Source organism: Uranotaenia lowii, chromosome 1 (genome assembly GCF_029784155.1).
Source record: "Uranotaenia lowii strain MFRU-FL chromosome 1, ASM2978415v1, whole genome shotgun sequence".
Classification (NCBI taxonomy): Eukaryota; Metazoa; Arthropoda; class Insecta; order Diptera; family Culicidae; genus Uranotaenia; species Uranotaenia lowii.
Genome location: NC_073691.1, coordinates 11,470,085 through 11,497,177, shown reverse-complemented (window position 1 = coordinate 11,497,177; position 27,093 = coordinate 11,470,085). Strand labels below are relative to the sequence as shown.

The window sequence follows — 27,093 nt, the reverse complement described above, 5'->3', positions numbered from 1 at the left end:
TACTCTCAAATATGTAGATAATATTTTCGCTGATTTATGATTTTCGTAGAAAAAAAAACAAAAAACAAAAAGTTTTTCCATATAAAAATATATTAAAAAAAAACACGTTTAAGAGTCGTGAATATGACATCTAAAAACCCCGGCGAGCACCCGCTAAATAATAAAAAAACAACTTCAAAATTGAAAATCATAGCCATTTTACGAATAAAATAGAAGAATTGCTCATACCTTAACGTTGCCAGAATTTTTTCAGCACGTCTCCGGGACGGGCAAAACCCGGCTATTTTATCTGAAAAACTGTACTGGCATTTGATTTCAAAATTGTCACCGAAAATCCGGGCAATATCCGAAATAAATATGGTCAAAACCCTAAATCAAAAAAAAATTGAAAAAAAATTCATCAAAATTTATCAGCAGATTTTAAATCGTATTTTAGGCTTTCATATAAACCTTTCGTGAATATTTTTTCGAAACTTGCTCAAAAAATTTCGTTTTGGACGCATAAATTAAAAAATGATTACATACAACACAATTTGTGTTTTTTTTTTAAGTTTGATTTTAGAATGAGAATAAACCCGGGTCAAAATCTAGGCTTTTCAAAAAAAAAATCCAGGCAATCGGGCCGGACCGGACTTTTCCAAAAGTTAATACAAAATATTCGGGCAAACCCCGATAAAACCGGGCAATCTGGCAACCTTATCAAACCTCCATAGTATTATACAGAGAATTTGCTTAAAATCTCCAATTTTACATCGTGAAACTTAGAAAGGCAGTTTGTAGTTTTTTGAAAGTGCTATATATAAGGTTGCCAGATTGCCGGGTTTTATCCGAATTTGCTGGCCCGACCCGTTTGCCCGGATTTCATTGAAAATATACCCAGATGTTTTCCCTTTATTCGGCAAATCAAACGAAAGGAAAACAAATTGTGTTGTAATTTTTTTTTAATTATGTCTCTGAAACGAAATTTTTTGAGCCAATTTTTTCAATGAAAGTAATCATGGAAGTTTTTTTGGATGTCTAAAATACGATTAAAAATCTGTCGATTAGTTTTGATGAAAAACGTTTTTTTTTCAATTTCTTCGCTTGATTATTTGTTGAGTAATTTGTAGATTTTGACAAAATTTGCCCGGATATTGGCCGAATTTTGGTCGTCAATTTTGAAATCAAATGCCTGGGTTTTGGCAAGTTTTTTATATAAAAATTTCCCGGATTTATCCGACCCGGATAGGTTCTGAAAAAATACTGGCAACATTAGCTATATTCATTTATTATCTCTATCTGGACCGTCGAAAGAATCGTTTCATGGGCAAGGTTGCCGAAATCACAGAAAAATCTATAATTTCATTGTCATTCAGTTTCAGATTGTCAATTTTGAGCCAATTTTCGTCACAGAATCTGTCTCACAGAACACAGAATTTTGGAAATATTCACAGATTTCACAGAATTTAAAAATTTTGGACGTTTTTTTTTCAAAATTTAATTGCTTATATCATAGTTATTGTTTTGGATAGTTATTTTTTAATTAAAAAAATATGATAAAATTGGTAAAGTTCATTGATTTTGCTTAATTAAAATGTAAAAAAGACGCAATCTGACATGACTTTTGAATAAAATTCATGTAAAAAGCATCACAGAAAACCGTCACAGAATTTTTGGGTAAAATCACAGAAAGTCAGAATTTTTTTCGTTAAAACATAGATTTTTTTTCGGTAAAGGTGGTGGGTTCGGTGACCTCATTATTTCCATGATACTTTTGTTCAAACAGATACTTGTGTTTCAATATTTTATTGCAACTTTTGAAAATTTTTCCTATTTTTTTTTAGATTGCTAGTTGAATTTTTACAATTTAGCCTTCAGTACCAAAATAGGGAACTTACTTTTATTTTTGGTTAAAATCTTGAAATTTGCTCAAGAATCTGGAAGATTTAGGTTATTAAATTTGGGGAAAAATGAGATTTTTTAAGAAAGGCTTAAATTTTATTAAAAAAAACTTATTTTATGCTTAAATCAAGTCTAAGATTACCCAACTATTGGTTAAATTAAATGATTTAATGATAATGATAATGATAAAATTACAATGTTAAAAAGCTTGTCAATGGCATTCCCGGCAGGTTTTTTACGTGAATATTTCTTTATTCAACAAAAATCCAGTTCATGAGTGAAATTTTGTGGTTAAGAAAAAAAAAACAGTTTTTTTTTTTCATTTTTCAAAACTTGCAATCAAACTCGAATATATTTGTGATTTTCAGCAAAATTCTGTAAACAAACCGACTGTGATTTAAAATTTGAATTTCAAATTTGATTCACCCGTCAATCGACATTACAAGTCTACGATCTTCTGCTGTTTGAATTGCTTAACGTCAAATAGTCATCTCGATCATTTAAAAACTCGACTCATTTCTGAGCTGAATCTGAATCTGAATTTTCAATAATAATAAATTTTGAACCTGAACTCAAAATTTGAATTTTAAATTTGTTTGCGAATTTCAATACTATTTCTCAAAAGTACAGTATCTGAATTGTGAATAAAGAGTCAGCCTGGGTCAAATTTTCTTTTTTTTTTTTCATTTTCGGATGTATCATCGGGATATTTAAAACTAACTCTAGAAAATTTTGAAAGAAATGCAAACCCATATTTGGACCAGGATTACAGAACAGTATTGAATTTTTGTTTCCTATGTTGATTTGAACTAAAAATCAAAAATCCCAAACTGGATACAGCATTCGAAAAATGAAAACAGAAAGACAATTTTGATTTAGAAAATATGGAACCAAAACCTCCGAGACAAGTTCAAATATATTTATATTGAAAATTATATATTCCGAACAGAATTTCTATCAATAAGTAAAACTTTCGCGAATAACTAAAAGATGGTTAAAACGTCTCTTATAAAAAAGTGAAACTTAAAAAAAACTGTAGCAGAATTCTGAACTTAGGAAAAGATTTGATGGTTTTGACATAAGTTTTGAATAAAGAATTTGCTAAGAAATCCAAAATTTATAGTGTTTATAAGAAAACCTCGCTTGCTTTTTCTGGACCCTCATGGGGGAGGAAGGAACCCCCAAATTCCCACGGCCATGATCTCTATCTCATTATGAATGAATTTTTAAGGTCGGCAATCAATCTCTGGACATGGCGACCGTCAAAAACGGATGGCGTTTCATTAGGAAACTTTTATTTTTACAAAAACCTCTACAACTTCCATAAACCTTATTCCAAAGTATCACATATTAGAAGTGGAGAATTTTTGGAAAACTAAACAAAACCTCGAATTTTTTCGGTAGAAAAATCTCCAAAAATATTTTTTACGGTTCCTTTGTGAAGTTTTCTATGATTATGATGGTTTATGGTAGAATAATATTTTCTTCAGTGCACAGACTGTACTCTAGAGTGGAAGCTGAATGGGTCTTGTCGAATTTAGCAAACCGATCATATACATTTTGTAGTTTGGCCCCAAAAAACTGACCTGTGCAAAATTTCAGCTCAATCGGACTTGATTCAAGGGTGCCTCAATGCGCTCAAATTTTCAGTTCTTTTACCCTCAAAAATCACCAAAGGAAATCGAAAAAATAGAAAATGATTCAAAAGTGCATAAAACGTTGATATCTGGCGTTATCTCGAAATAAAAGTTTTTAGACAAAAACTACTTTCTGAGGCTGCAGTCAAAGAGAGTCGATTTTTTAACCAAAATATGGTTTCGAGGTGACACCAGATCTTGACGTTTCATACACTTCTAAGTCATTTGGCAACTAAAATCAAAATTTCGATTTTCATTGTCTTTTTTGGTTCCCTTTACGTGATTTTTAAAATTCTTAAGTCGATTTTTGACAAAAACTTTTTTTTTGAATTTTACACCAGATTTCGACGATTTATGAATGTTTAGTTTAAGTCATTTGGCATAAAAATTTAAATTTCGATTTTTCCGATTTCTTTTGCTCCTCCCTCTCCTCACAACCAATCGCTTTTAGACACCCCTAATTCAAGTACGATTAAGCTGAAATTTGGCATAGGTGAGTTTTTTTGGGCCAATATACAAAGAGTATTTGGTCGGTTTTCAAAATGCAATCTTGATTTTTTTTTCCACACATATATTGCCATGCTACTATACACATTATAATGAAGCAGGAAGAAATAAGTGCGATCTCGATTGTATTCATGTTTCCATTCTTTCGTTTCTTTTGTTACTACATACAATCTCAACGAAACGACATTGAGCTTCAAGATTGTTTTCTGAGGTGGGAATTTCCTTCCCATAAAATGCCGTTAAAATTTTGAAAACACGCTGATAGTAGGATGGTTCAGCTCATAATGAGGCGGCGATAGCTCAAAATTACATACTGATAAAGGCCGCACGAATGGCAGAATGCGTCTGAAATGTCGGAATCGATCTACCAATTCGCCGAGTGCAGGCAGTATTATCAGTGAAGTCATTGGAAGCTGGGTCTCATTTTTGAAACAGGATTGCTTCTCTTAGAGTTAACTGAAAAGTGACACATAAACGATGATCACCAAATTTCTAATTCCATCAATGGTGATTTTGTTGTTTTTTCAACTAATGTTATTAGAAATCGGTGCGGCTCCATGGGGTGATTTCTCGCATTCCGAACTGAACAGGATTGATGCACTGGAATCCAACACTAATCCCTCTGGATCGTCTGCAGAAGACAGACAGCAGCAAACGGTAGAACTTTCTCATCGAGCAGTAATGGTTCCCGGGAAACATTGTAAAGCGGGCGAAAAATTTAAAGATGGACAGTGCCGCGGAACGTTTCCCGGGAAAAGTGTCAAAAATAACGCGTTAAAATGAACAAGTTTAAACTTTTAGATCTAATAATTTTAATAAATCGGAAAATCCCCGTGTCAGAAAAAGTGTTTTTATGAAATCCCTAATAATTTTAATGAAATGTATTTTTTTTTTCAAATTTAACTAATGTTGTGAAAAATCATTTCTACTTTCGAATTTTTCGATGGAAAAAGTTTTTGTGTGAAAATGTTGAAATCAAAGAACCATCAAAAGCATGAAGCATTAAGCCGACGATCGATTGCAGCTTAAGAACTGTTTAAAAAAAAATTCTTGCTAGTTCGATAAAAGAATAAATAAAAAAAATCGTGTTTATAAAAAAAATATTGTAGATATAAAAAAACATCGTTTAAAACAACAACCGTAATAAATGCTAATAATTGGCAGGCTTCCCATGACTTTTAATAGGACGATCTGTTCAATATTCTATTCACTCTAAATATGTAACTTTTGTCATTTTTGTCTTTTTTGTCATTTTTATCATTTTTTTCATTTTTGTCATTTTTGTCATTTTTGTCATTTTTGGGTTTTTTTACTTCTATTTAGGACATTTTTTGACATTCGGCCCCTCACTTAGTCATTTCTTTTTTCAGAATTTGAACAATTTTTTGACCATTTTGACAATTTTGACAATTTAGACAATTTTGAAAATTTTGACAATTTTGACAATGTTAAAAATTTTGACAATTTTGACAATTTTGACAATTTTGACAATTTTGACAATTTTGACAATTTTGACAATTTTGACAATTTTGACAATTTTGACAATTTTGACAATTTTGACAATTTTGACAATTTTGACAATTTTGACAATTTTGACAATTTTGACAATTTTGACAATTTTGACAATTTTGACAATTTTGACAATATTGACAATTTTGACAATTTTGACAATTTTGACAATTTTGACAATTTTGACAATTTTGACAATTTTGACAATTTTGACAGTTTTGACAATTTTGACAATTTTGACAATTTTGACAATTTTGACAATTTTGACAATTTTGACAATTTTGACAATTTTGACAATTTTGACAATTTTGACAATTTTGACAATTTTGACAATTTTGACAATTTTTACAATTTTTACAATTTTGACAATTTTGACAATTTTGACAATTTTGACAATTTTGACAATTTTGACAATTTTGACAATTTTGACAATTTTGACAATTTTGACAATTTTGACAATTTTGACAATTTTGACAATTTTGACAATTTTGACAATTTTGACAATTTTGACAGTTTTGACAATTTTGACAATTTTGACAATTTTGACAATTTTGACAATTTCGACAATTTTGACAATTTTGACAATTTTGACAATTTTGACAATTTTGACAATTTTGGCAATTTTGACAATTTTGACAATTTTGACAATTTTGACAATTTTGACAATTTTGACAATTTTGACAATTTTGACAATTTTGACAATTTTGACAATTTTGACAATTTTGACAATTTTGACAATTTTGACAATTTTGACAATTTTGACAATTTTGACAATTTTGACAATTTTGACAATTTTGACAATTTTGACAATTTTGACAGTTTTGACAATTTTAACAATTTTGACAATTTTGACAATTTTGACAATTTTGACAATTTTGACAATTTTGACAATTTTGACAATTTTGACAATTTTGACAATTTTGACAATTTTGACAATTTTGACAATTTTGACAATTTTGGCAATTTTGACAATTTTGACAATTTTGACAATTTTGACAATTTTGACAATTTTGACAATTTTGACAATTTTGACAATTTTGACAATTTTGACAATTTTGACAATTTTGACAATTTTGACAATTTTGACAATTTTGACAATTTTGACAATTTTGACAATTTTGACAATTTTGACAATTTTGACAATTTTGACAATTTTGACAATTTTGACAGTTTTGACAATTTTGACAATTTTGACAATTTTTACAATTTTTACAATTTTGACAATTTTGACAATTTTGACAATTTTGACAATTTTGACAATTTTGACAATTTTGACAATTTTGACAATTTTGACAATTTTGACAATTTTGACAATTTTGACAATTTTGACAATTTTGACAATTTTGACAATTTTGACAATTTTGACAATTTTGACAATTTTGACAATTTTGACAATTTTGACAATTTTGACAATTTTGACAATTTTGACAATTTTGACAATTTTGACAATTTCGACAATTTTGACAATTTTGACAATTTTGACAATTTTGACAATTTTGACAATTTTGGCAATTTTGACAATTTTGACAATTTTGACAATTTTGACAATTTTGACAATTTTGACAATTTTGACAATTTTGACAATTTTGACAATTTTGACAATTTTGACAATTTTGACAATTTTGACAATTTTGACAATTTTGACAATTTTGACAATTTTGACAATTTTGACAATTTTGACAATTTTGACAATTTTGACAATTTTGACAATTTTGACAATTTTGACAATTTTGACAATTTTGACAGTTTTGACAATTTTAACAATTTTGACAATTTTGACAATTTTGACAATTTTGACAATTTTGACAATTTTGACAATTTTGACAATTTTGACAATTTTGACAATTTTGACAATTTTGGCAATTTTGACAATTTTGACAATTTTGACAATTTTGACAATTTTGACAATTTTGACAATTTTGACAATTTTGACAATTTTGACAATTTTGACAATTTTGACAATTTTGACAATTTTGACAATTTTGACAATTTTGACAATTTTGAAAATTTTGACAATTTTGACAATTTTGACAATTTTGACAATTTTGACAATTTTGACAATTTTGACAATTTTGACAATTTTGACAATTTTGACAATTTTGACAATTTTGACAATTTCGAGAATTTCGACAATTTTGACAATTTTGACAATTTTGACAATTTTGACAATTTTGACAATTTTGACAATTTTGACAATTTTGACAATTTTGACAATTTTGACAATTTTGACAATTTTGACAATTTTGACAATTTTGACAATTTTGACAATTTTGACAATTTTTACAATTTTGACAATTTTGACAATTTTGACAATTTTGACAATTTTGACAATTTTGACAATTTTGACAATTTTGACAATTTTGACAATTTTGACAATTTTGACAATTTTGACAATTTTGACAGTTTTGACAATTTTGACAATTTTGACAATTTTGACAATTTTGACAATTTTGACAATTTTGACAATTTTGACAATTTTGACAATTTTGACAATTTTGACAATTTTGACAGTTTTGATAATTTTGACAATTTTGACAAATTTGACAAATTTGACAATTTTGACAATTTTGACTATCAATCAAGATTTTGATGTTTAGTTCTCAAAATATGTACTTACTTCAGCTTACTCTCGGCTTCCTCCTTCCGGGCGATCAGATCCCGCTTCCATTTGGGGATGGCCGACAGGCGCCGGTCTTCTGCTTCCCGCGCTAGTCGATCTTCGAACTCCTTTTTCGCTTTTTCGGCCAGTTTCTTGGCGAGCATCTGGCGCTTCCAGTCCGGAATAATGTTGCCGGCATGGTCCCGTTCCGGTACCTGTAATAACTTATCGTTTTGAATGATAAGTGCGTACGGGTGCGTTGTTGATGTTTTTGTTTTTGCGCGGATGTTTTGTGAATGGGTGCGTGCGTTTCGTTCGGATGTTCGATGGTGCGTATGGAGTGGACGCGACAGTGTGAGAGAAATCGGGGAAGAAAAAAAGAGAAAAATGGTGACCAATGGTGAATGAATGCGATCGATGTAACGTTGATCGTTGGTTTTCCAGCGAATGGAAATCGAATGAACGATGAAACCATGAATCCTTAGCTGAAATTACCTGATCAACGTAGTTTCCGGCGGTGAATTGGCGCGTAACTTCCGAGTAGATTTCGGTTGCTTCCCGGTTTTCGAGCTTGGCACGTTCCACCTTCAACTTCTTGACGCCGGCGATGTCCTTGGACATTTTTAGCTCGGCTATCAGATCTGTTTTTTGGGACAGGAACTGCTCATTTGTGGAAGACAGGCACTGCATGCTCATGCTGCGGGTTGGGGCCGAGAACGTCTTGGACAGCATCTTGTCCGTGCGACGAAGCTGAAACGGCATTTTCGAACAGATTACATTTTTCTTAACTAGTGCAGGTTTATTCCAATTTTTTTTTTCAGTTGACTAAAACAAAATTTTCCAAGATTTTGTCTATCAGCTCGATTTTGTGTGAAATAACTAAAATTTTCTTTGTTGGGCACACTTTAGGCAAACCGTCAAGGTAGGTAATTCGCCCCTAAATCCATCTCTGTTCTCAGCAGTCCATCTGCTGATTGCATATCTCTAACGAGTAATTGGGTTTCTAACTTTCGAGTGCAAAAACTTTTCTTGGACCAACTGAGAGCCAGAAACTTTTACTCAACGCAACGAAATAAAAACCTGCGCAAAGATCCACGCGATAGCTAACTTACTCGTCAAGTCCATCCTCTTTCTTTTCCACTGATTAGCTTACCTGCACACTATTCAGATCTTGAATGGAGATCGCCGACAGGGGCTGCTGCTGTTTCCGTATCGTCGAGTCCTGGGGCGGAGGTGGGGGTGGAATTTTGCTCGCCGTTCCGGTCTGCTGGTCTCCTGCTCCTCCGTTGGCCGTGGCGTGCGAGGAGGTGGATTTGATGGTGTTCGAGCCTGGGGGCCCAAAGAGCATTGGAGGCGCGGGTGGAGGTGGCGGTGGCTTCGGTGGTTCCGGTCCCGACTGTACCGTGATGGTGGCGTGCAATGGCATATAGTCCTCGGTGTCGGAAGATCTGGAAAAAAAATGGGAACGGAAAAGAGAACGGTCATAAATTAGTCAAGCGATTGGATGACGTGGTTGGTATGACTTTTCATTAGGAGTAGTAGGTATGTGATGAGAGAAGTTTCGTGAAGGTTTTAGGCTTTTTGTAGGTGATTATGGAAAAAAGGCAAAGATTATTTTGCATTGGATGGTAAAATACCAAAAAAAAAACGCAATCCAGATCAAAGGACCAAAATGAGGGTGAAAATATCATACCATGGACTGGGATTACATGCAACATTTGTTAACTTCTTTGAAAAAAGTTATGCCCACAGATAGTAGGTGCCCCATCATGTCTGTCTAAACACGATTTTGATATAACCCTGTTAATTCCGGATGACGTTTAAACAGCTGATTTCTGCTGTGTGTTGTTTTTTACAGTTCAACTTAAATCTCTGTGTATTGTGAGCTCCAGTTTTTGTTATAATTTTCGTGAAAATTAGAAGTATTTTCCCGGAAAAATAACGCAAAAATATAGTGCAGAAATAGTTACACAGATGGTAAATCCCGCTTTACGAATTATATTTCAAGTAACAGCGAGCCACCGCGTCCCCTCATGGATCCATGGGTACAATGGGAAGATTCGTGATATACTCCGTGTATACCTCCTACTCCCTAAAGCTCACGTGGGGCCGCAGACCTTGTTCCCACCTCGAACTATTTGACTGTTTAAGGCTAGTGCGCTAAAAGGCAATACTTATAGACGAGACCACTAACAGTAATACCTCTCATCCTTACGACTCGAAGTCTGAACTCTCCTCTAACGACTTGAAAACGAACATTATTCGCAATGATTCGTGGTGTCAACATAAACCTCTCCTCTTACGATTCGAGGCCTGATCTCTTCTCTTACGACTCTAGATCCGATCTCTCCTCGCATTGACTCGAGGTTGACGTACACATGACTCTCCGATACAAGGTCCGATCTCTCCTCTAGCGACTTGAGATCTGACTTTTCCTCGTAAACTCTTTTACCCCTCTTCTTGTTGATTGAGGGCCTGATCTTTCCTCTTGCGACTCGAGATCCGACCTCTTATCTTAAAGCCTTGGGGTTGACCACACAAACCTCTCCTCCCGGAGACTCGAGTCCTGATCTCTCCTCTAACGACTCGAAGCCCGACCTCTTATCCCCAAGATTCTAGGTTTGCCACTTCTATTCTCGTCGTATGCCGATCGAGAGCAGCTTATCCTAGACTCGCGCCCCTCACAACACACGCGCGGTACTTCACGCAACTAAGCACTTTGATGATTCCAGAGGAAGACGACATTCTACACCAACTCGAATGGCTTACCCGTGGATATTCTTATTTTCTCAACGAAAGAAGGTATAGTCTTATCCCTGCAGATTCGATCGTTGGAAACCGCATTACTCAGATACTCCACGAAGGTGGAGTATCTTATGCACCAACGCGGCTTACCCACGGCATCCGCTACGCAAAAGATGTTGCCTAATCTCTACTCGACGGCTCCCCGTCGATGGGGTCAGTCTACTCCGACCGTTCTTCTTATATCCCTTTGACTGACTACCCTAGGATTATTGACCCGCGGTTTTTCTGCCAGCGTGTGGCAGATCGAGAGCAACTCGTCCTGCACGGAGAAAATAGACAACTGTGTTCTTCTAATAATTTCTGTTGGTTATACCAATCATCAAAGCGTAGCTGACTTTTTGCATCCAACTATAAATATAACAGACTAAACAACAAACTGATGATTGACCTTACGCAATCAACTATGAATATAATAGATTCAACTATAATGGTCCTAGCAAACAATGAATCGCATTTAAATGATAACCCCAAAAGACGTTACTACAAATCGTAATTCCAACTAACGCAAGTAAAAAGTCGTAAAAATCGTTACTCGAAGACGAATTAAATGGATTAAATCGGATATGACAAAAAAGTCTTCCATGTTTTCAGATATTGAAGACGATTTCGTTATTTTGCTTTCTCTCGCGTGGGTCAAGTGAGAGAACAGCTTTGGTGTTCTCTCTACTATCAGCAGTGCAATCAGATTGTTAAAAATAAGATGGTGTATTTGCAATAATTGCCCAATGACAAAGGCAACAAATGTTGGTTTGCATGCGTTGAGAGAAAAAACTTGTGCTCTCTTGCATTCTTTCAGTATGTAAGGATAAGGTGTCAAATAGGGTCCAAATCGTATACTCTTATCGCTTTAGCCAGAAGTTGAAAATATGCAGGTATATTACCACCACTTTGGTGGGTAAATGCTGTTTTTTCGAGTTTCATACGATCATTCTATAATGCATATGAGACGTATAACAAAGTTTTTGAGATATATACTCACAAAAATGTTTGCTGAGGTATAATTGATTGAATTGTAAAAACTATAGATACAACTACAATCGAATGATTGATTTTAGGCATTCAATTATAAATGTAATAGATTCAACTAAAAATTTTTGGCTAACGACTTACATTCAACTATAAATTTGATAGATTCATCTGCAATAGTATAATTGATACAATTGTAAATATGATAGATTTAACTACAAATGTATGATAGATTTTAGGCATTGAACTATAAATATAGTAAATTCAACAAACATCCAAATACTAGATGCTACAAAATGTATCCAGTGTACCCTTCGGAAGCAGGCAGCCCGTGTTTGTGAATGGAAAAAATGAGATAGTTAGCAATGAAGGTATAATTAGATAGCACATATGCTTGATTAAATAAAATTATGACAAAATTTTCCTCCCTCCAGCTTAATTCTTGCCAGATGTGGCAGCAACTACATTGATAGCAAAGAAACGATGCCGCTGGAGGAATCGGCAGCAGACATCCCGGTTGGGTGGCACCAATTTTCGTTTCACCGGGAAGCAGAAATGGCTGGACAGTGCCAAAACCATTGATGAGCTGACCGCTAACCCGAACAAAGGATTGTCATATTATTCGTTGTGTTTGTGCTTACAAATAAACAAAATATGTATAAAACCAAAATACAAAATAAAAATAAATACAGGAAACTACATAAAAACTACTATGAAATATAGTTGAACGCTTAAAATCAATCATAGAAGTATAATTGATTCAATCATATTTATAGTTAAATTAACCATAGCTGTATAGTTGAATCTACAATATATTAAGTTAAATGCCCACCATCAATTAGTATAAATAGTTATCTATTATATTTATGGTTGATTTAATCATACAATTATAGTTGAAGCTATCATATTTATAGTTGAATTCATAAAACCAATCATGCAACTATAGTTGAATTTATAATAAATATAGTTGATCGAGAATAAATCATCAATATGATTTCTCTGAGTGGACTTTCGCCTATCGCGGCACACATTAAGGACTTAGAACGATACGATCAGATGTTTCCCGACAGTGACGGCATTTTACACTGACTCGAGTGGCTCACCCGGCATGGAAAACTTCTCTACCCGTGGGTATCCCTCGGCAGTGGTTCCCTGTATACCTTCAAGGTCCGCTACGAGGAAGGTATTGTCTTATCCCCGCAGTTTCCCCCATAGAAAGCGGCACTACTTGGATACTCCCGGCAGTGGAGTAGTAATGCATGTAGGGATACTCTGGTGGATACAGATTTATGTGTGGCAACGTTGCATATGATACACTGTTATTTTTTTAAACACAACTGTCAAAAGTTCGGAAGTAAATTCGGGATCGGAAGTCCGGACTTTCGAAGTAAAATTTAGTGCTGGCGCTATAATATGTGATGCGAGGTAACTACATCCGGACCAGCCACATGTCCAAACCAGTAGTGGAGGTCACCATTTCTTCTTTCTTATACACGAGTGGCACAAAGATGGTAAAGTGTCGTAAATTAAAAAAAGAAATCTTCTTCCGATCCAACTCCAGCTGCCTCTCCGCACCCCAAGATTGACATGGTCACGCTTGACAGTATCCTCCTCTTGCTACTTCGGATTGTCAAGGAGTTCTAAATTATCTCTTACGCACGTATTCGACATGACTCGTGAAGCTGAGTCTGTCATCGATCATCACTCCTCGGTACTTGATTGCACTTTTTGGACACGAATCACAGGGTCCAACTGCAATGGTACCTTTTTGTGGTGAGATCAGGGGCTAGACGCAGGCACTTATCCAGATTTCCACTGCCTGGATAGCAACTCGTTCGTAGGAGTTCGTCTTACGTGATGTTTCACAGGACCGGGACATGTATTTACACCCGCCGAAGCCTTTTGTGTCCGTATGCCTTCATAGGTCATACACTGTAGTTGGCGATTGTGGAAGTAGCTTTCTACAATCTTATACAGATATTCCGGGACCCTCATTTGGTATGGTATCCTCAAGAAGTAAGCATTGCACTCAGCCGAAAAAGACACGTTAAATTCACCTAGATTTTCACGTAGACACTCATTACTTGAATTTTTTCTTGGTTTACGTGAAGCACGTAGAAGCTAATACGAAATCACTTAATCCTTACGTGAAATTCCTATAGTTGGCATGCTTTCAAAACAAAGACGCGTTTAAATTACGTGAAATTCCAGTGAACAGCCAATCACAAACGGGTTTGTTGAATTCTATGTGATGTTCACTTAGCTCTGAATGGATCATTTGCGTAAAATCTATGTGAAGGAACAAACTTACCCAATATGGCGCTATCGAATGTCATAAAGAGAAGTTTTTTTTTGCGATGGAGAAGTTGTATTTTCGTAAGTAGTCAAAATATCATTCTGTGGTTGTTGTTTATATGTTTTGCCATTTCAACAGGATGCGGAATTGGAGCAGCTGGGATGTTCAACCAATCGCTATATGAAGCCTGATTAAATACAATTTTTTCGAAGACTTTGTGAAGTGAAGAAACGTAACGTGAAGTAAAATTGTCAATAGTTAAGTGTAACTAAAAGAATATAGTGATGTGATATTAATTCAGGTAAATAAGATCTTTTCTCCGAATTAATTATCTTCATTTCATTGATGCGAAAGACAACACAATACGTTCATATTTTAATTAAATCTACGTGAAAAGAATGCAGTAGATCGAATCCTTATTCACATCCGATCTACGTTATTTTCACGTACGCCTCACCAACAACTCATATGAAAATTACGTGAAATCTGCTTGCTGCGCGAGCTCTGTTTGCTGCCTGAAATTCACGTAGATTTCACGTGATTTTGATGGTGGCAAAAATCTATGTACATTTTCACGTAGCGTTCAAGTGAAAAGTTTTTTCGGTGTGGAGTGCGAAATGCGATTCGGAAGTGTGAAGAGGAAAGCAACTTTGGAGACAAAAGAGTCTGGGCGGAAACCGGGTCCGGTGGATAAAACTTTGGACCAGAAAGTCATGCGTGCTTGCGCCAGTAAGAAAACTGCCTCAGGATGTAAGAGTGGGATCTCATTTAAGCATCATGCCAAGGTAAAATTGAGTCTAAATTAAAGTTGCCAGGATTTTTTCAGTACATATCCGGGACGGACAAATCCGGGCAATTTTATACAAAAATACTGGCAAAATCCGAGCTAATTTTGTCAAAACTCAGAAATTACTCAACCAAAATCAAATTGAAAAAAGAATTTTTTTTCAATCAAAATTCATCGACAGATTTTAAATCATGTTTTAATAAAAACTTCCATAATTATTTTTGTGAAACTTGTTCAAAAAATTTCATTTGAAATAAAAAAAAATGTACAACACAAATAGTTTTTTGAGTTTGACTTGCCACATAATGTGAATAAATCCGGGCATTTTTTTAATGAAATCCTGGCAACCATGTTGGGCCGGACTGTTCCCAAGTTTTGTTTTAAATATCCAGGCAAACCCGGATAAAACTAGAAAAATTTGGCAACCTTAGTCCAAATACATATTAGAAGCAGAAGAAAACGAACGGAATCAAGCGTTATTAAGAATGATGGGACATCTTATTGGGGTGAGAATAGTTAATGGTTTCATAAGTTCTTTTTCTTTTTTTTAATTGAAAAATCTATTGAAAACAATAAAGTTATGGTGTCACTAAAATCATAACGCACATAAAAACTTACTGCAGTGAGTCATTTTTGTTCCGTAAAATTTTACACATTTTAAGCCACTATGCGAAGATATAGAAAGCATACAGGTATTGCATACTTTAAGAAGTGAATACGGATTCAATGATGATTGTATGTTGTGGAAATGAATATTTTTTGCTTAAGAAAAATTTCAATGCCAATTTTCGAAAAAGAGCACAGACTCAACAAAATAATTCCCACTGATCTCTTAAGAATAAGGTTGCCAGATTACCCCGGTTTTTCCAGGTTTGTCCGGTTGTTTGATACAAAATTCGGGAACAGTTCGGCTCTGCCCGATTGCCCGGATTTCGTTAAAAAAAGTGCCGGATTTTGTGACGGATCATTCACTCCATTTGGCAAATCAAACTAAAAAAACAAATTGTGTTCTATGTTTTTTTTTATTTATTGCTCCAAAACGATTTTTTTTAATAATCAAGATAGGCTTTTTGGAAGCCTAAAATACGATTTAAAACCCGATTTGATTGATTTTATTTTTTTCGTATTTTTTTTTTTTTGAGTAATTTCTGTGTTTTGACCAAATTTATTCGGATATTCCCCGTATTTGTGGTCTTCAATTTTGAAATTGATTTTTATATAAAATTGTTCTGATTTGTCCGGCCCGGATACGCGTTGAAAAATTCTGGCAACTTTACTTTAGACAGAACATTTCATTTTTCTATCATTCAGTAGATTTTCCGCTGTTTGTATATCCATAGATACAAGAAGGTTTAACACATGCTTAAAAGTGATCAATTGATTGATTGTGTGATCTACTGCAATAGAATTCGGCCCGGGGGAGAAGTCTAATTTCCTACTTGCATCCAAAATGTCAAAACACGTAATCTGGGTTTGGGTAAAGGCAACTTTTTTTCTTTACTTCCTCACCAATAAATACCACCTTTCGATATGGTTTCTGGACCGTGATAATCTATGAAACACTTTTTTCTTGGTTTTTTGTTGTTGTTTTCCTCCAATCCGGCTGAGTTGATTTCATATTCATCCATCATCCTTCTTCTTGCAACTCTTTGCTTCTTAATCATTGATTCATTCACTATTTGTCAGTTTTTTTTTGTTTTTTTTCCTTCGAGTGCCTTATTCTTTTTTGCCTGCTATGGCTGTTGTTGTTTTGTTTTTCTTGCACTTTTTTTTTGCAACCATTCCATCAGGTAGTAGGTAAGTCTGCTCACATTTCGCTTTCGTTCGCGAAACCTTTCGCGAGTGAGCTTTCTTGCGAATGCATTTTCCAATTTAGAAATTTTTAATTGCTTCCATAGCAGGTGGAGTCTGTGGGGGGTTTCGGGGAAGAAGGTGAATTGGATAGCAATCTTGTGGTATATTTTACAGCTTTATTTTTACAACCTGAGTGATGATACCCCAATGCATGTCATAGGCAGTTGATGCCTTTGAAACAGCGGCTTTTGAAATAAAATATTCTTACTGAGAGAAGTTTCATTAAGGTGGCTATTTGGCAACTTTGTCTCAAAATATGTGAAAACCACTTGTGCTATAAACGTTTTTCCAAGTTCAGAAATTCTAAGTTCAATTCAATTTTTTTGTAAAATTTGCGTTTCTTTCAAAAAACCACTAAAAATTACAAATTTAACTGTCCTCATGTTAGGTTTAAATACGACAAATGAAGCACCGATATGTAAACTTTTTGCTGTCCCATATGGATTTTCATTATTTTTTTAGATAATCTCGAAAACTGATCATAAACAGTAAGTTTTCCAATATAGACTAAAAAGTATCATAACTTTGTTCCCAAAATAAATGAAAAAATATCAAGACATATTTGCAATATATAGAACATATTTTTTCATAAAGCTGACTTGTACAATTCGTACGACTTAATAGGCAATCACAAGTTACAAAAAATAAGATGAGAAAAAAAATTTGTCTTTAGAGTAATATCAAAAGAAAAAATATATTCTGTTTAAGTTTACCAAACTTAATTTAAACTAATAGGAAAATTCCTTCCTTCCATTTTGTCCTGTTTTTTTTAGCTTCCTTGGATTTTCTGAATTAAAAACACTGCCCGCGCATTCGTCTTTCTGTTTTTTTTTCCTCATAATCTTCATGCAGCCGTGATCACAGTTGCGAAAATTACAGAAAAATCTGCAATTTGACAGAATTTTGTGCAAATTTCAATAACAGAATCTATGTTACAGAATACAGAATTTTTTGAAAAATCGGTAATTTCACAGATTTTGAGAAGTCTTTTTACGTTTTTACTGTCTGGTATTCAAATCAAACGAGCTAAGACCAAATCTAACATCAGATCAATATTTAACATACAACTTAAAAGAAAAATCAATATGATAACAAGAATAATCAAATTTAGTTTAAAAAGTTACGAAGTAACATGTTTGGATATTTTTGTTGATTCAAAACGTGTTTAAGAGTGTAGCTACTGACAGGTTTCTATAATGAGTAGGTGTGCATTAGAACACATTAGTAGTTCTCGTTCTTTTACGTTTTGTGTATTATATCACTATCATCATAGATTACGTCTTCGAAGTTTCACTAAAAGTCACAGAATTTTGTCACAGAATTTCGACCTAAAATCAAGAATTTATTTCGTCAAAAACACAGAATTTTTTTCGGCAACCTTAGCCGTGAGGCTTTGCTGTTTCTGTTCTTTCTGTCATTTATTTTTTGTTGATTCAGTGGGCGATTAAAGAATAGTATCTACCACAACTTGTTTTGCTTGATAAAATATGAATGGTTGAAAATCATCAACATTTTTTTTTTACAATTTGTTTTAAACTGTTCAACGGATTAAAAAAAAAATTATTTAAATTTGAAACAAATAAAGGTTAAAGTTAAATCGTCAAAAATTACTTCTACAATTTGCTTCAAATTGCTTAACGGATAAATAAAGCATAATTTTATTTATTTAAATTTTAAATATAGTAAATTTCAATAATTTTTTTTAATTTGATGAACAAATTGAGGATCAAAAAATCAAATTTATTCCTTGAAGTTGACTGCGTAAATTTGAACCGATGACAGCTTTTTTTTGCGTTTTCTAGTATTCCAAAGGTTTAAAAAGGGGTTTGAGGAGATTTTCCTCCAACACGAAGGGATTTGTACATTTGAGCTACAGTACTTTATCAAACTGCTGAAATTCCTTCATGAACATGGCGTGAAATAATGAAACAAACGTTCTTGGTTAATTTTGAATCTGAATATAGAGACTGGAAACCTAAAATATCGATATGGTGGTTTACTAAAACACTACCACAAACAGTACTTTATTTTGCAGTTAAACCAAATTATGACTCATATTGATCGGGAATAGTTAGGCCCATATTGACCATTTCGAGGTACATTTCCAGCACAGTTTTTTTGTTGTTCACGCTGAAAAAAGCTCGCTGGAATTACAAAAACTCATTTAAACATTTTTCGTCATCAGCAGTTTACTGAAAAATATAGAATTTAGAGAGGGAATCAAATGATAAACTGATAAAATAATATGCACAGATAGCTCTGCGTTGCAGATACATTCTGTTGAACCAAACCAATGGAAACAACTGATTCAATGCAAAAAAAAACGATATTTTTCAACAATCTTCTGAATGTCTGTGAAGAATTAACTAAAAAAGGTAAAATTTCGATCGAGATACCCACAAAAATTTTAAAAATCTTCGAAGCCATTTTTACATTTAATGTTTTCGGATAATGTACAGCCTTGTCGTCTGAATCTAAAAACTCATGCGTAGAGCGTAAGAAACAATTTTTTTAGTGTTGCAACTCAGAATAATTTCCTTGTAGGGTTGCACGGAACCTATTTATTTTTTAAATATTACTGTCGACACTACATATTCTTAAAAATATGCTTAAACCTTTAAAATTTGTTTCTTTTATATGAAAGGTGTCCCACATCAAATTGCATCAAGAGCATCAACGCAAATATATTTTGCACAACCTTCAGCAAAAAAAAACTCAACTCTTTCAATGGAACGTTTGAATACAACCTATAGTATTGAGAGTTTTGTGATAAAACATTTCTATGCAATGTTGAGAATCATCAAAAGTTGGTTGAAGGTCCGAATAGTAATTTTACTAGTGCCTAGTTGGAGCCTACAAGCAAGTGAGTATTTGTATAGGCTAAATCTCTATACTTCGCTCAGGAAACCAGGAAGGGACTCCTAACGAAGTTGTGACTTTCTATTCTACTCTATTTTACAATGTTTTTTTTTTAGTTTTTGATGATATTTCATTATGCTTATGATAAAATAAGCCAAAAAACATAGTTTTTGCAGCATTCAATACGTTTCTTTAGCATTACAAAGATTTCAGCAAACCTCTGGATCAAAAACACAATCCGCAAAAAATCGACTCCATCTGCAAAACTACTGGACCGATTTGCATCACAAATACCAAGGCCTAGTAAAACTTTAAAAGATCATGTTGAGGGACCAAATTCTTCAATCTCCATAAAACACCAAAAAGAGGAGAAATTCAGTCAACAAGATGTTCTGTGTGACGACCCCAAGAAAGAGTTTCATCTAAGTAGATTCCTAAGTACTTAAAGCAATTTACTCTCTCAATAATATTTCCTTGCATAGCTGAGTCGTTGATTGACAATATTTTTTATATGATGAACGAAACAACATGTATATAGTTTTTGTATAGTTAATAGAAAGAAGATTTGTGTTGAAATATTTTGATAGTAATTTCAAATCGTTCTCTATTTGTTGAATGATAATATCGGTTGATGTAGCTGGGTAAAAAATAGCTGTGTCATCAGCATATAAGCGGGCTGCGCCATAGAGTGTTAAGTTACAGTGATCATCCATATACAAGCCAATAAGTAACGGGCCAATATTGCTTTCTTGAGGAACACTTATGCCTAGTCGCTTTTTGTATTCTCGATAGCAACAAACTGTTTTCTTCCCGATAAATATTAAGCTGCGAAGAATGTCATTAACTGCGCCTCTTATCTCATATTCATTCAGCTTTGACAAAAATATATCGTGATTTTGAGTGTCAAAAGCTTTATAAAGATCCAAAACAATGCACCAACGATATTTTTGGAATACTAATTCAGTAATAGCAATTAACGTGCTAGACCCCGAGCTGAATCCATACTGCAACTTATATAGTATATTTTTCTGGTTCAAAACTGAACAATTCTGTTCATTAAAAGTTCTTCAAAAACTTCGCTGAAGACACCTAAAGTTGAGAAAGGGTGGTAGTTATTGACGTTGTGTGCCGAAATCACAGAAAAATCTGTAATTTCACAAAATTTGGGGCAAATTTTCATCACAGAATCTGTGTCACAGAACACAGAATTTGGAAAAATTCATAGATTTCACAGAATTTTTAAAATTTTTAATGGATTTTCAAAATCATAATTTTTCAGCTTTAGACACGAATGCCATTACGATGGTAAAGTGTCAAAAATAAAACCAAAAAAAATAATAATAATTTTTTAGCCAATATAATATAAAGATTTTTTAATTTCAATTTAAAAAGTCTGATTGATCGGATTGGTAATTTAAACTGATTTTACCCAACTTATATGTAAAAAAGATCTATTTTATCTTGAATTTTCAATAAAATTATATGAAATAGTGTCACAGAAAACCATCACAGAATTTTTGAGTAAAATCACAGAAAGTCAGAATTTTTTTTTTCAAAAAACACAGAATTTTTTTCGGCAACCTTAGTTACTTTGTTGTTATTTAGTTTGTAAGCATTTGGTGGCATTGTAAAATTCATGATTAATACAGAATGGCCCGATAATTATGTTGATTTTAACAAAAACCCAACTCACGGTATAAATTTCTTCTAGCTAGATTTGTTGTCTTTAATCCGTAAAAAGTCAAAAATATCATAAAATATCTCATATGAAGCCAAGAATGAAACTTTCGTATCCAAGAACATAAATTCTCCCAAGGCACCGGAACTTAGACCCATGGAAAAATACTGTGCTAAATTAAAGCAGGAACTCAGTGAACATCTCAAATTGGTCAGTTCTGAAGCAGAAATGACAAAAAGTGGGTTTCTGTATAGAAGAAGTTGCTTTCAGATGTTGCGCAAAATCTTTGTGGGGACTAATGTACGATTTTGCGAATGTGGTTTTGAGAATGGAATAAAGCCAAACATATCAACTGATCTCAAGTGGTTTAATGTTTGTTAACTAGAAGTTTGAAAAGAATCGGTCAACTAGGTTATTTTTAACAGCGTTTTTTTTTTCTGTGAAGTGATTTGATGTGGAACACCCTTTATTGGGATTTTCTTCAAGGTTTGGCAAGGTTTAACAATTTCTCGAAAATTTAACTATTTTTCATAGTAAATTCAAACAGTTTTCTGAGCCTTATACTTCTTTTTGCAATATTGCAGTTTGCAACACCACGCAACATTTAAGTTAATTGCGGTGAAAAATGGCCTTGACATATTTTTGATAATTTTGTTATTTTTGTAAAATCAGTACAAACCCGCCTTCCAAAACAGCATTCAAAATTTTGCCCCAATTTTGATATCGGTATCTAACTTTCAAAAGGGCGTATACGTGATTCCATGAATTCTTCTGTTTCTAAAAACTAAAGTCGTTTTTGTGAACTATTCATCTAATGAATTATATAAAAGCTTGTTTGCTACAATAAAAAATGAAGAAAACATCAATCGAAGCCGTAGGTTAGTGTATTTTTGAGAAAGAATGGCTTAGGCCATCTTACCCCGTTGATGCGTCTGGTAAAATTTTTCACTAAGTTATTTTTTTGGGTAGGATGGGGTTAAAGTACTATTTTAAAAAAAATATCAGTTGTTTTTCCAAAAAAAAAACCACGAACATAATTTGATTACCGTAAACCGGGGTATCGTTTAATATTTTTCTACGTTTAAAAACCTTTAAGTTGAGTTTCAAATTGGGAAAAACTAGGTTTGTTTTTGAAAATTTAAATTGTAAGTAAAAATTTGATTTCAAAACCTTCGGCATTTAATAGTGGTTAAAAACAACTAAATAGACACACTATTTTTTTAACGCTTTATTTATTGAGGGATTAACCTTTAGTTTTCACCCTCAGTATTAATATAACAATACTGGATGTTACAGAGTTTCCTCAATTTGGTCGTACAATGCACTTTGTTTAAGGAATTTTATCACTTTTTTACACTTTCTTTGTTGTTTTTTAACACATTCACTAGTCCTCCTCCGGCGTCGGGAAAAATATTAGCTCTTTGCATGTCGTACTTCTTGCAGTCCACCAATCTGTTTTGAGATGTTACGAGCATGAGAATGTATGCTCTTCTTATAACCAAAATAGTTGTCAAATTCACAACAACTAGAAGGAAGTTACCCGATTATTTCCCGCACGTATCCGGGCCAGCCAAATCCAGACTATTTCATATAACTGGCAAAATCCTGGCATTCGAAATTAAAATTTTCCTCCCAAAACCCTGTATGTGTAGGCTGATTTGGAAAAGGCTTCTGAATTGTTGTTAAAATCTAACTTATTAAAAGGTAATCGAATTCGTTTTAATTCAATCATTGTTGAATAAAAAAACAATTTATCGATTACCTTATTTAAAAATTCGAAAATTTGTAGAAATTTTTGAAATTATCAAAATGATTGAGTTTCATAAATCATACTAAAATTGAGAAATTGATTTAAAACAATAACGTATGCATTAAAAAAGGACAATTTTTAGAAGAATGTATAAAAAAACTAAGATAAACAAGTTTTGTAAATTTACTATGGGAGGTAATAACATAACTTGCTTACTTGCGAAAAAAAAAATTTGTGGCTCTGTGAGTGACCCTCCGGCAGTTAATCGGAACATTCAAAACGGTGGTCAAAAAATGCGTGTTAAAATGCACAATGAATAAGATATGTTTGTCTCTCTTCTAACCTTAATAACATTTTTGTCGTAACTCGTAGCTCATCATACAGTCTTAATAGTAAATTTGTGAAATTATGTTTATTAAATTTGTAGAGCAATCGGTGCCTGTGCATAAAATTTACTGAAAAAACCTTAATTTTGCAGTTTAGTATGTTGGTATGTTGGTAATCCACCATGGGTGCACGGATTCACCGCAGTTTCTGCCAAAGTATGTGCTCACATGCATTCTTTTTTTTTTTTTTTAGATTATTATGTTCGACAAATCTCCAATGCAGCGCGTACACCATACCCGGACCCCATGGCTTCGTATGAACTGTTATGGATGAATGTATTGTGTTGATGTAGTTATATTCTGGAAGAACGAATCAATCAGGTTGGGCTAGTTTACTTACAGGTATTCCGGCATCCGTGTATATACCTGACCAGCTTGCAACTGATTGAACATTCCTATTATATACCTGTCGGCAACTTAAGGGAATCGAACCCAAAAGTTTTTCTTGCCGATACCGGGAATCGAACCCAGTACGCCTGGCGTACCAATACCAGACTCGCGCCAGCCTATCCGCTAGACCCCATCGGCGCTTAAAACCTTAATTTTGCAGTTTAGCTAGAAAAAATGACTGGCAGGGCACTTCGTATTTTCTTTCCAGAATAGAAGACGTGAATCTGAAGTAAAGTTCACTTCACATCCAGTTTCCCTAGAATGTTCAGGCGTGGATGACAACCGGCACAAATGTCAAATGTCACAAACAACCTTTTTTCGCTCCGTTCTGGTCAAGAATGAGGGAATTTACAGCATAAAGTGCCTGTCAGAAATAAGCCTGATTGTTGAGTAGAGTTATAGTGTAAAAAGTAGATCATAGGAAAAAATTAAGCTGATTGGATGATTTTAGGAAATACTTTAGAAATATTTTATTTAAATGGCGACCGCCAATAAATTGTTTATCAAGCTTCTATATAATCGAAGTCCAACGTAATGAAAAATTTCGCTTTAATAAGGGCGATTATAGAAAAAATATGAGATAAAAAATTGATGCTCCTGATGTAGTGTTACTTGACGAAATATAGATGAAGCGAGAGTCCTGAATTCTCAGATCTGTTCCGAATGAAATAGATGGCCGCTACCAATCGAAATGAAGGTGAAGAAGAAACGGAATAGCCGAAATCGAACCTTAATGAGATGGTGTAATACCTCCTAGTTTATGAGAGGTATCCCACGACCCAACACCGATTGCTTCTAAACACACTTACTGCGCCATCGAAAATCTGATCACATACAAGGCCCTGGTCGCCGAAAATGTTTCAAGAATTTCCCTCCAATGTGACATACATAAACTTCACCTCATCAATTCACTATCGATGGTCTTCACCATTCGTCGATTCATCGGTTTATTTGGCAGTAATTTTTTTTAAAGATTTTTTCTGCCTCTTCAACTGGGTAGTTTTTCGATTTTTCGATTTGGGGAAACTTAACAACACCACAATCATTTGCCACTCTCACTCACCGATGATCGCTCTGCTGTTGAGTTTCGAAAAAACTAGGAGAAAAATCACAAAGTTGGTTTCGAATCTGTGTCAATTACGGAGTAAATTTTGCCAGCGATGAATGGTTTTCGAACTGGTGGATGAATGATCATGTTCGATTGTTTGCAAAAAATAAATTCCTAGTATGATTATTTTGACAAAAATTTTCACTATTTTTAAACTTATAGACACAACATTCTCTGATTCAAAATCTTTCACTCTAAGGTCTCACATAAATCCGGTTGAGTCGAAGCCTCAGAAAACCCCATAACAAAAAAAAATACATAAAATTTTCACCGATATTTTTCCACTTGCTTTCTTCGACTTTTTCCTCACCTGTCGATGTTCTTCGACAGTTCGCACTTGTTGTTATGCTCTCATTTGTTCGAGTCTTTTCTTCTTTTGCTTCTGCTTCTTGTTTGAGTTGAGTTTCTGATTCACACTTTCGGTCTTCGACTGCAGTCTGCTGGCAATAATTTCACTTAAACCGTCAGTTCGGTTCGATGAGTTTTCGTATGGTGTGCACATTTGTGCGGAAATTTCCCCGAACCGAGAGGGAAAAATTAGCACACACGCAAACATTCACAGGAAAAAAAAAAGAAACAAAAATCCAAACACATACATACGCACACTTAACAGATAACAGAAATGGAGGTAAAAATGCTCCGATAAAAAAGAAAGACCCAAACATACAAACCCCACAACAACCCATTGAGGGGGTCTCGAAAACTTCAGTCAATGATGATGATGATGATCGATCGTAATCAACAGCATCGAACGTTCGTTGTCTTTCTACAACCGATGTCGAAAAGTGGAGGAAAACTAATTTCGTAATCTGGCCGACCGACAGCTGCGGGCCTCTGGCTGAGCAATTTTTGGAAGTGCGACGAAATGAAAGTTTTTGAACAGTTGTTGTTTTTGCTCTGGAAAATTGTCATTATGCACCACTCCATGGAGATCGAATCATGCGATCCAATGTGACGTCAACTGGTGATGAGTTATTTTGCATGGAATGAGGAAGTGGGAGAACTAAGCACAAAATTTAACTGTAAAATTTAAGACAAAAAAGTCGCTTAACATATAAAAATACGAAAATAAATGATTAGCATTTGAGGAAACAGGACATATCCATCCAATTTGTAACTTACAATACACACTCAGTTAAATCATAAAATCTCTGATCTAAAGATCATTAAATCTCAGTGAAACTTTATGCGATCGATTAGCTTTAAACTTATCATATGTACAACTCTAGAGAATATGCAAAATGCAAAAACCGCCAACCCACAAAACGAGTACAATAAATGACCGAAATTCGATCTCATAACCCTTGAAAAGAAGAAGAATTTTTCCTAAAACAAGGGTCATCAGGTAACGCACACCTTCTTCGTCCATCGTTTTAGCTATCTTATTCCACCAGCTCTTCATCTGATTGATGTCTTTGACAACCTTTCCCCTTGCCTTGAGTCACCTCTTCATGATTGCACAGTAATTCTAAATAAATAGGTACCGAAAATTTTCTTTTTTTTTGCCACAGCTGAAAATGCCTGCAAATCATAAATTTTCGTGCAAATTTGTAGGATTGTTTTTTTCCTTTTTAAATTTGTTTCTTCCGAGCTGTTGCCTAGTAAATTTTTGATCTGGGATTTGCCAGAAATCAGCCTTGACATCGGTTTCATCGTCCATCGGAAGACACCCGTCGAACTTGGTCAGCACCTGGTCGTATAGCTTCCGAGCCCGGATTTTGGTCACACTATTCTGTTTTATCGTCCGATATGGCTGTTTGCTAGCTCGATACGTCCTGACTCCTCCTCTTAGTCGAATTCTCCTCTCGGTACTTTGGCAGCACCGAATTTTCTGGCCAAAACACGGTCCGACAGACTGGAATTCGTCTTTCGTCTTCGAAATCTCATCATGCAGTTTCCGGTCGACAGTTCCACTACGACAATTGGCTTGATGCTTCCGAATCGTCGCCAATGTTTCCCAAATAAAATACGGTGGTCAAATCGTGCGCAAAATATTTGGATTGCTTGTGGGGAGATATTTTGAAAAATTTCGTAGTGGACAGCAAAAAGAACGCTTTAGCGGTCACCTGATTGGTTTCCAA

The 27,093-nt window shown here is 34.1% G+C and overlaps 1 protein-coding gene across 14 annotated transcripts in view; it reads right to left on the bottom strand.

The window, feature by feature from the left end:
- Positions 1 to 27,093, bottom strand: part of LOC129758259 (probable serine/threonine-protein kinase DDB_G0282963) — a 378,135-nt gene that overhangs the window by 5,575 nt on the left and 345,467 nt on the right. For 12 of the 14 annotated variants that reach the window (XM_055756071.1, XM_055729006.1, XM_055728962.1 and 9 more), the window contains 3 exons: positions 9,287 to 9,581; positions 8,629 to 8,883; positions 8,152 to 8,357 (listed from right to left, as the gene is read on the bottom strand). In XM_055756071.1, coding sequence (XP_055612046.1) covers positions 8,152 to 8,357; positions 8,629 to 8,883; positions 9,287 to 9,581 — 756 coding nt within the window. The remainder of the gene's footprint in view (positions 1 to 8,151; positions 8,358 to 8,628; positions 8,884 to 9,286; positions 9,582 to 27,093) is intronic. The other 2 variants (XM_055756625.1, XM_055729051.1) reach the window with 1 other exon arrangement.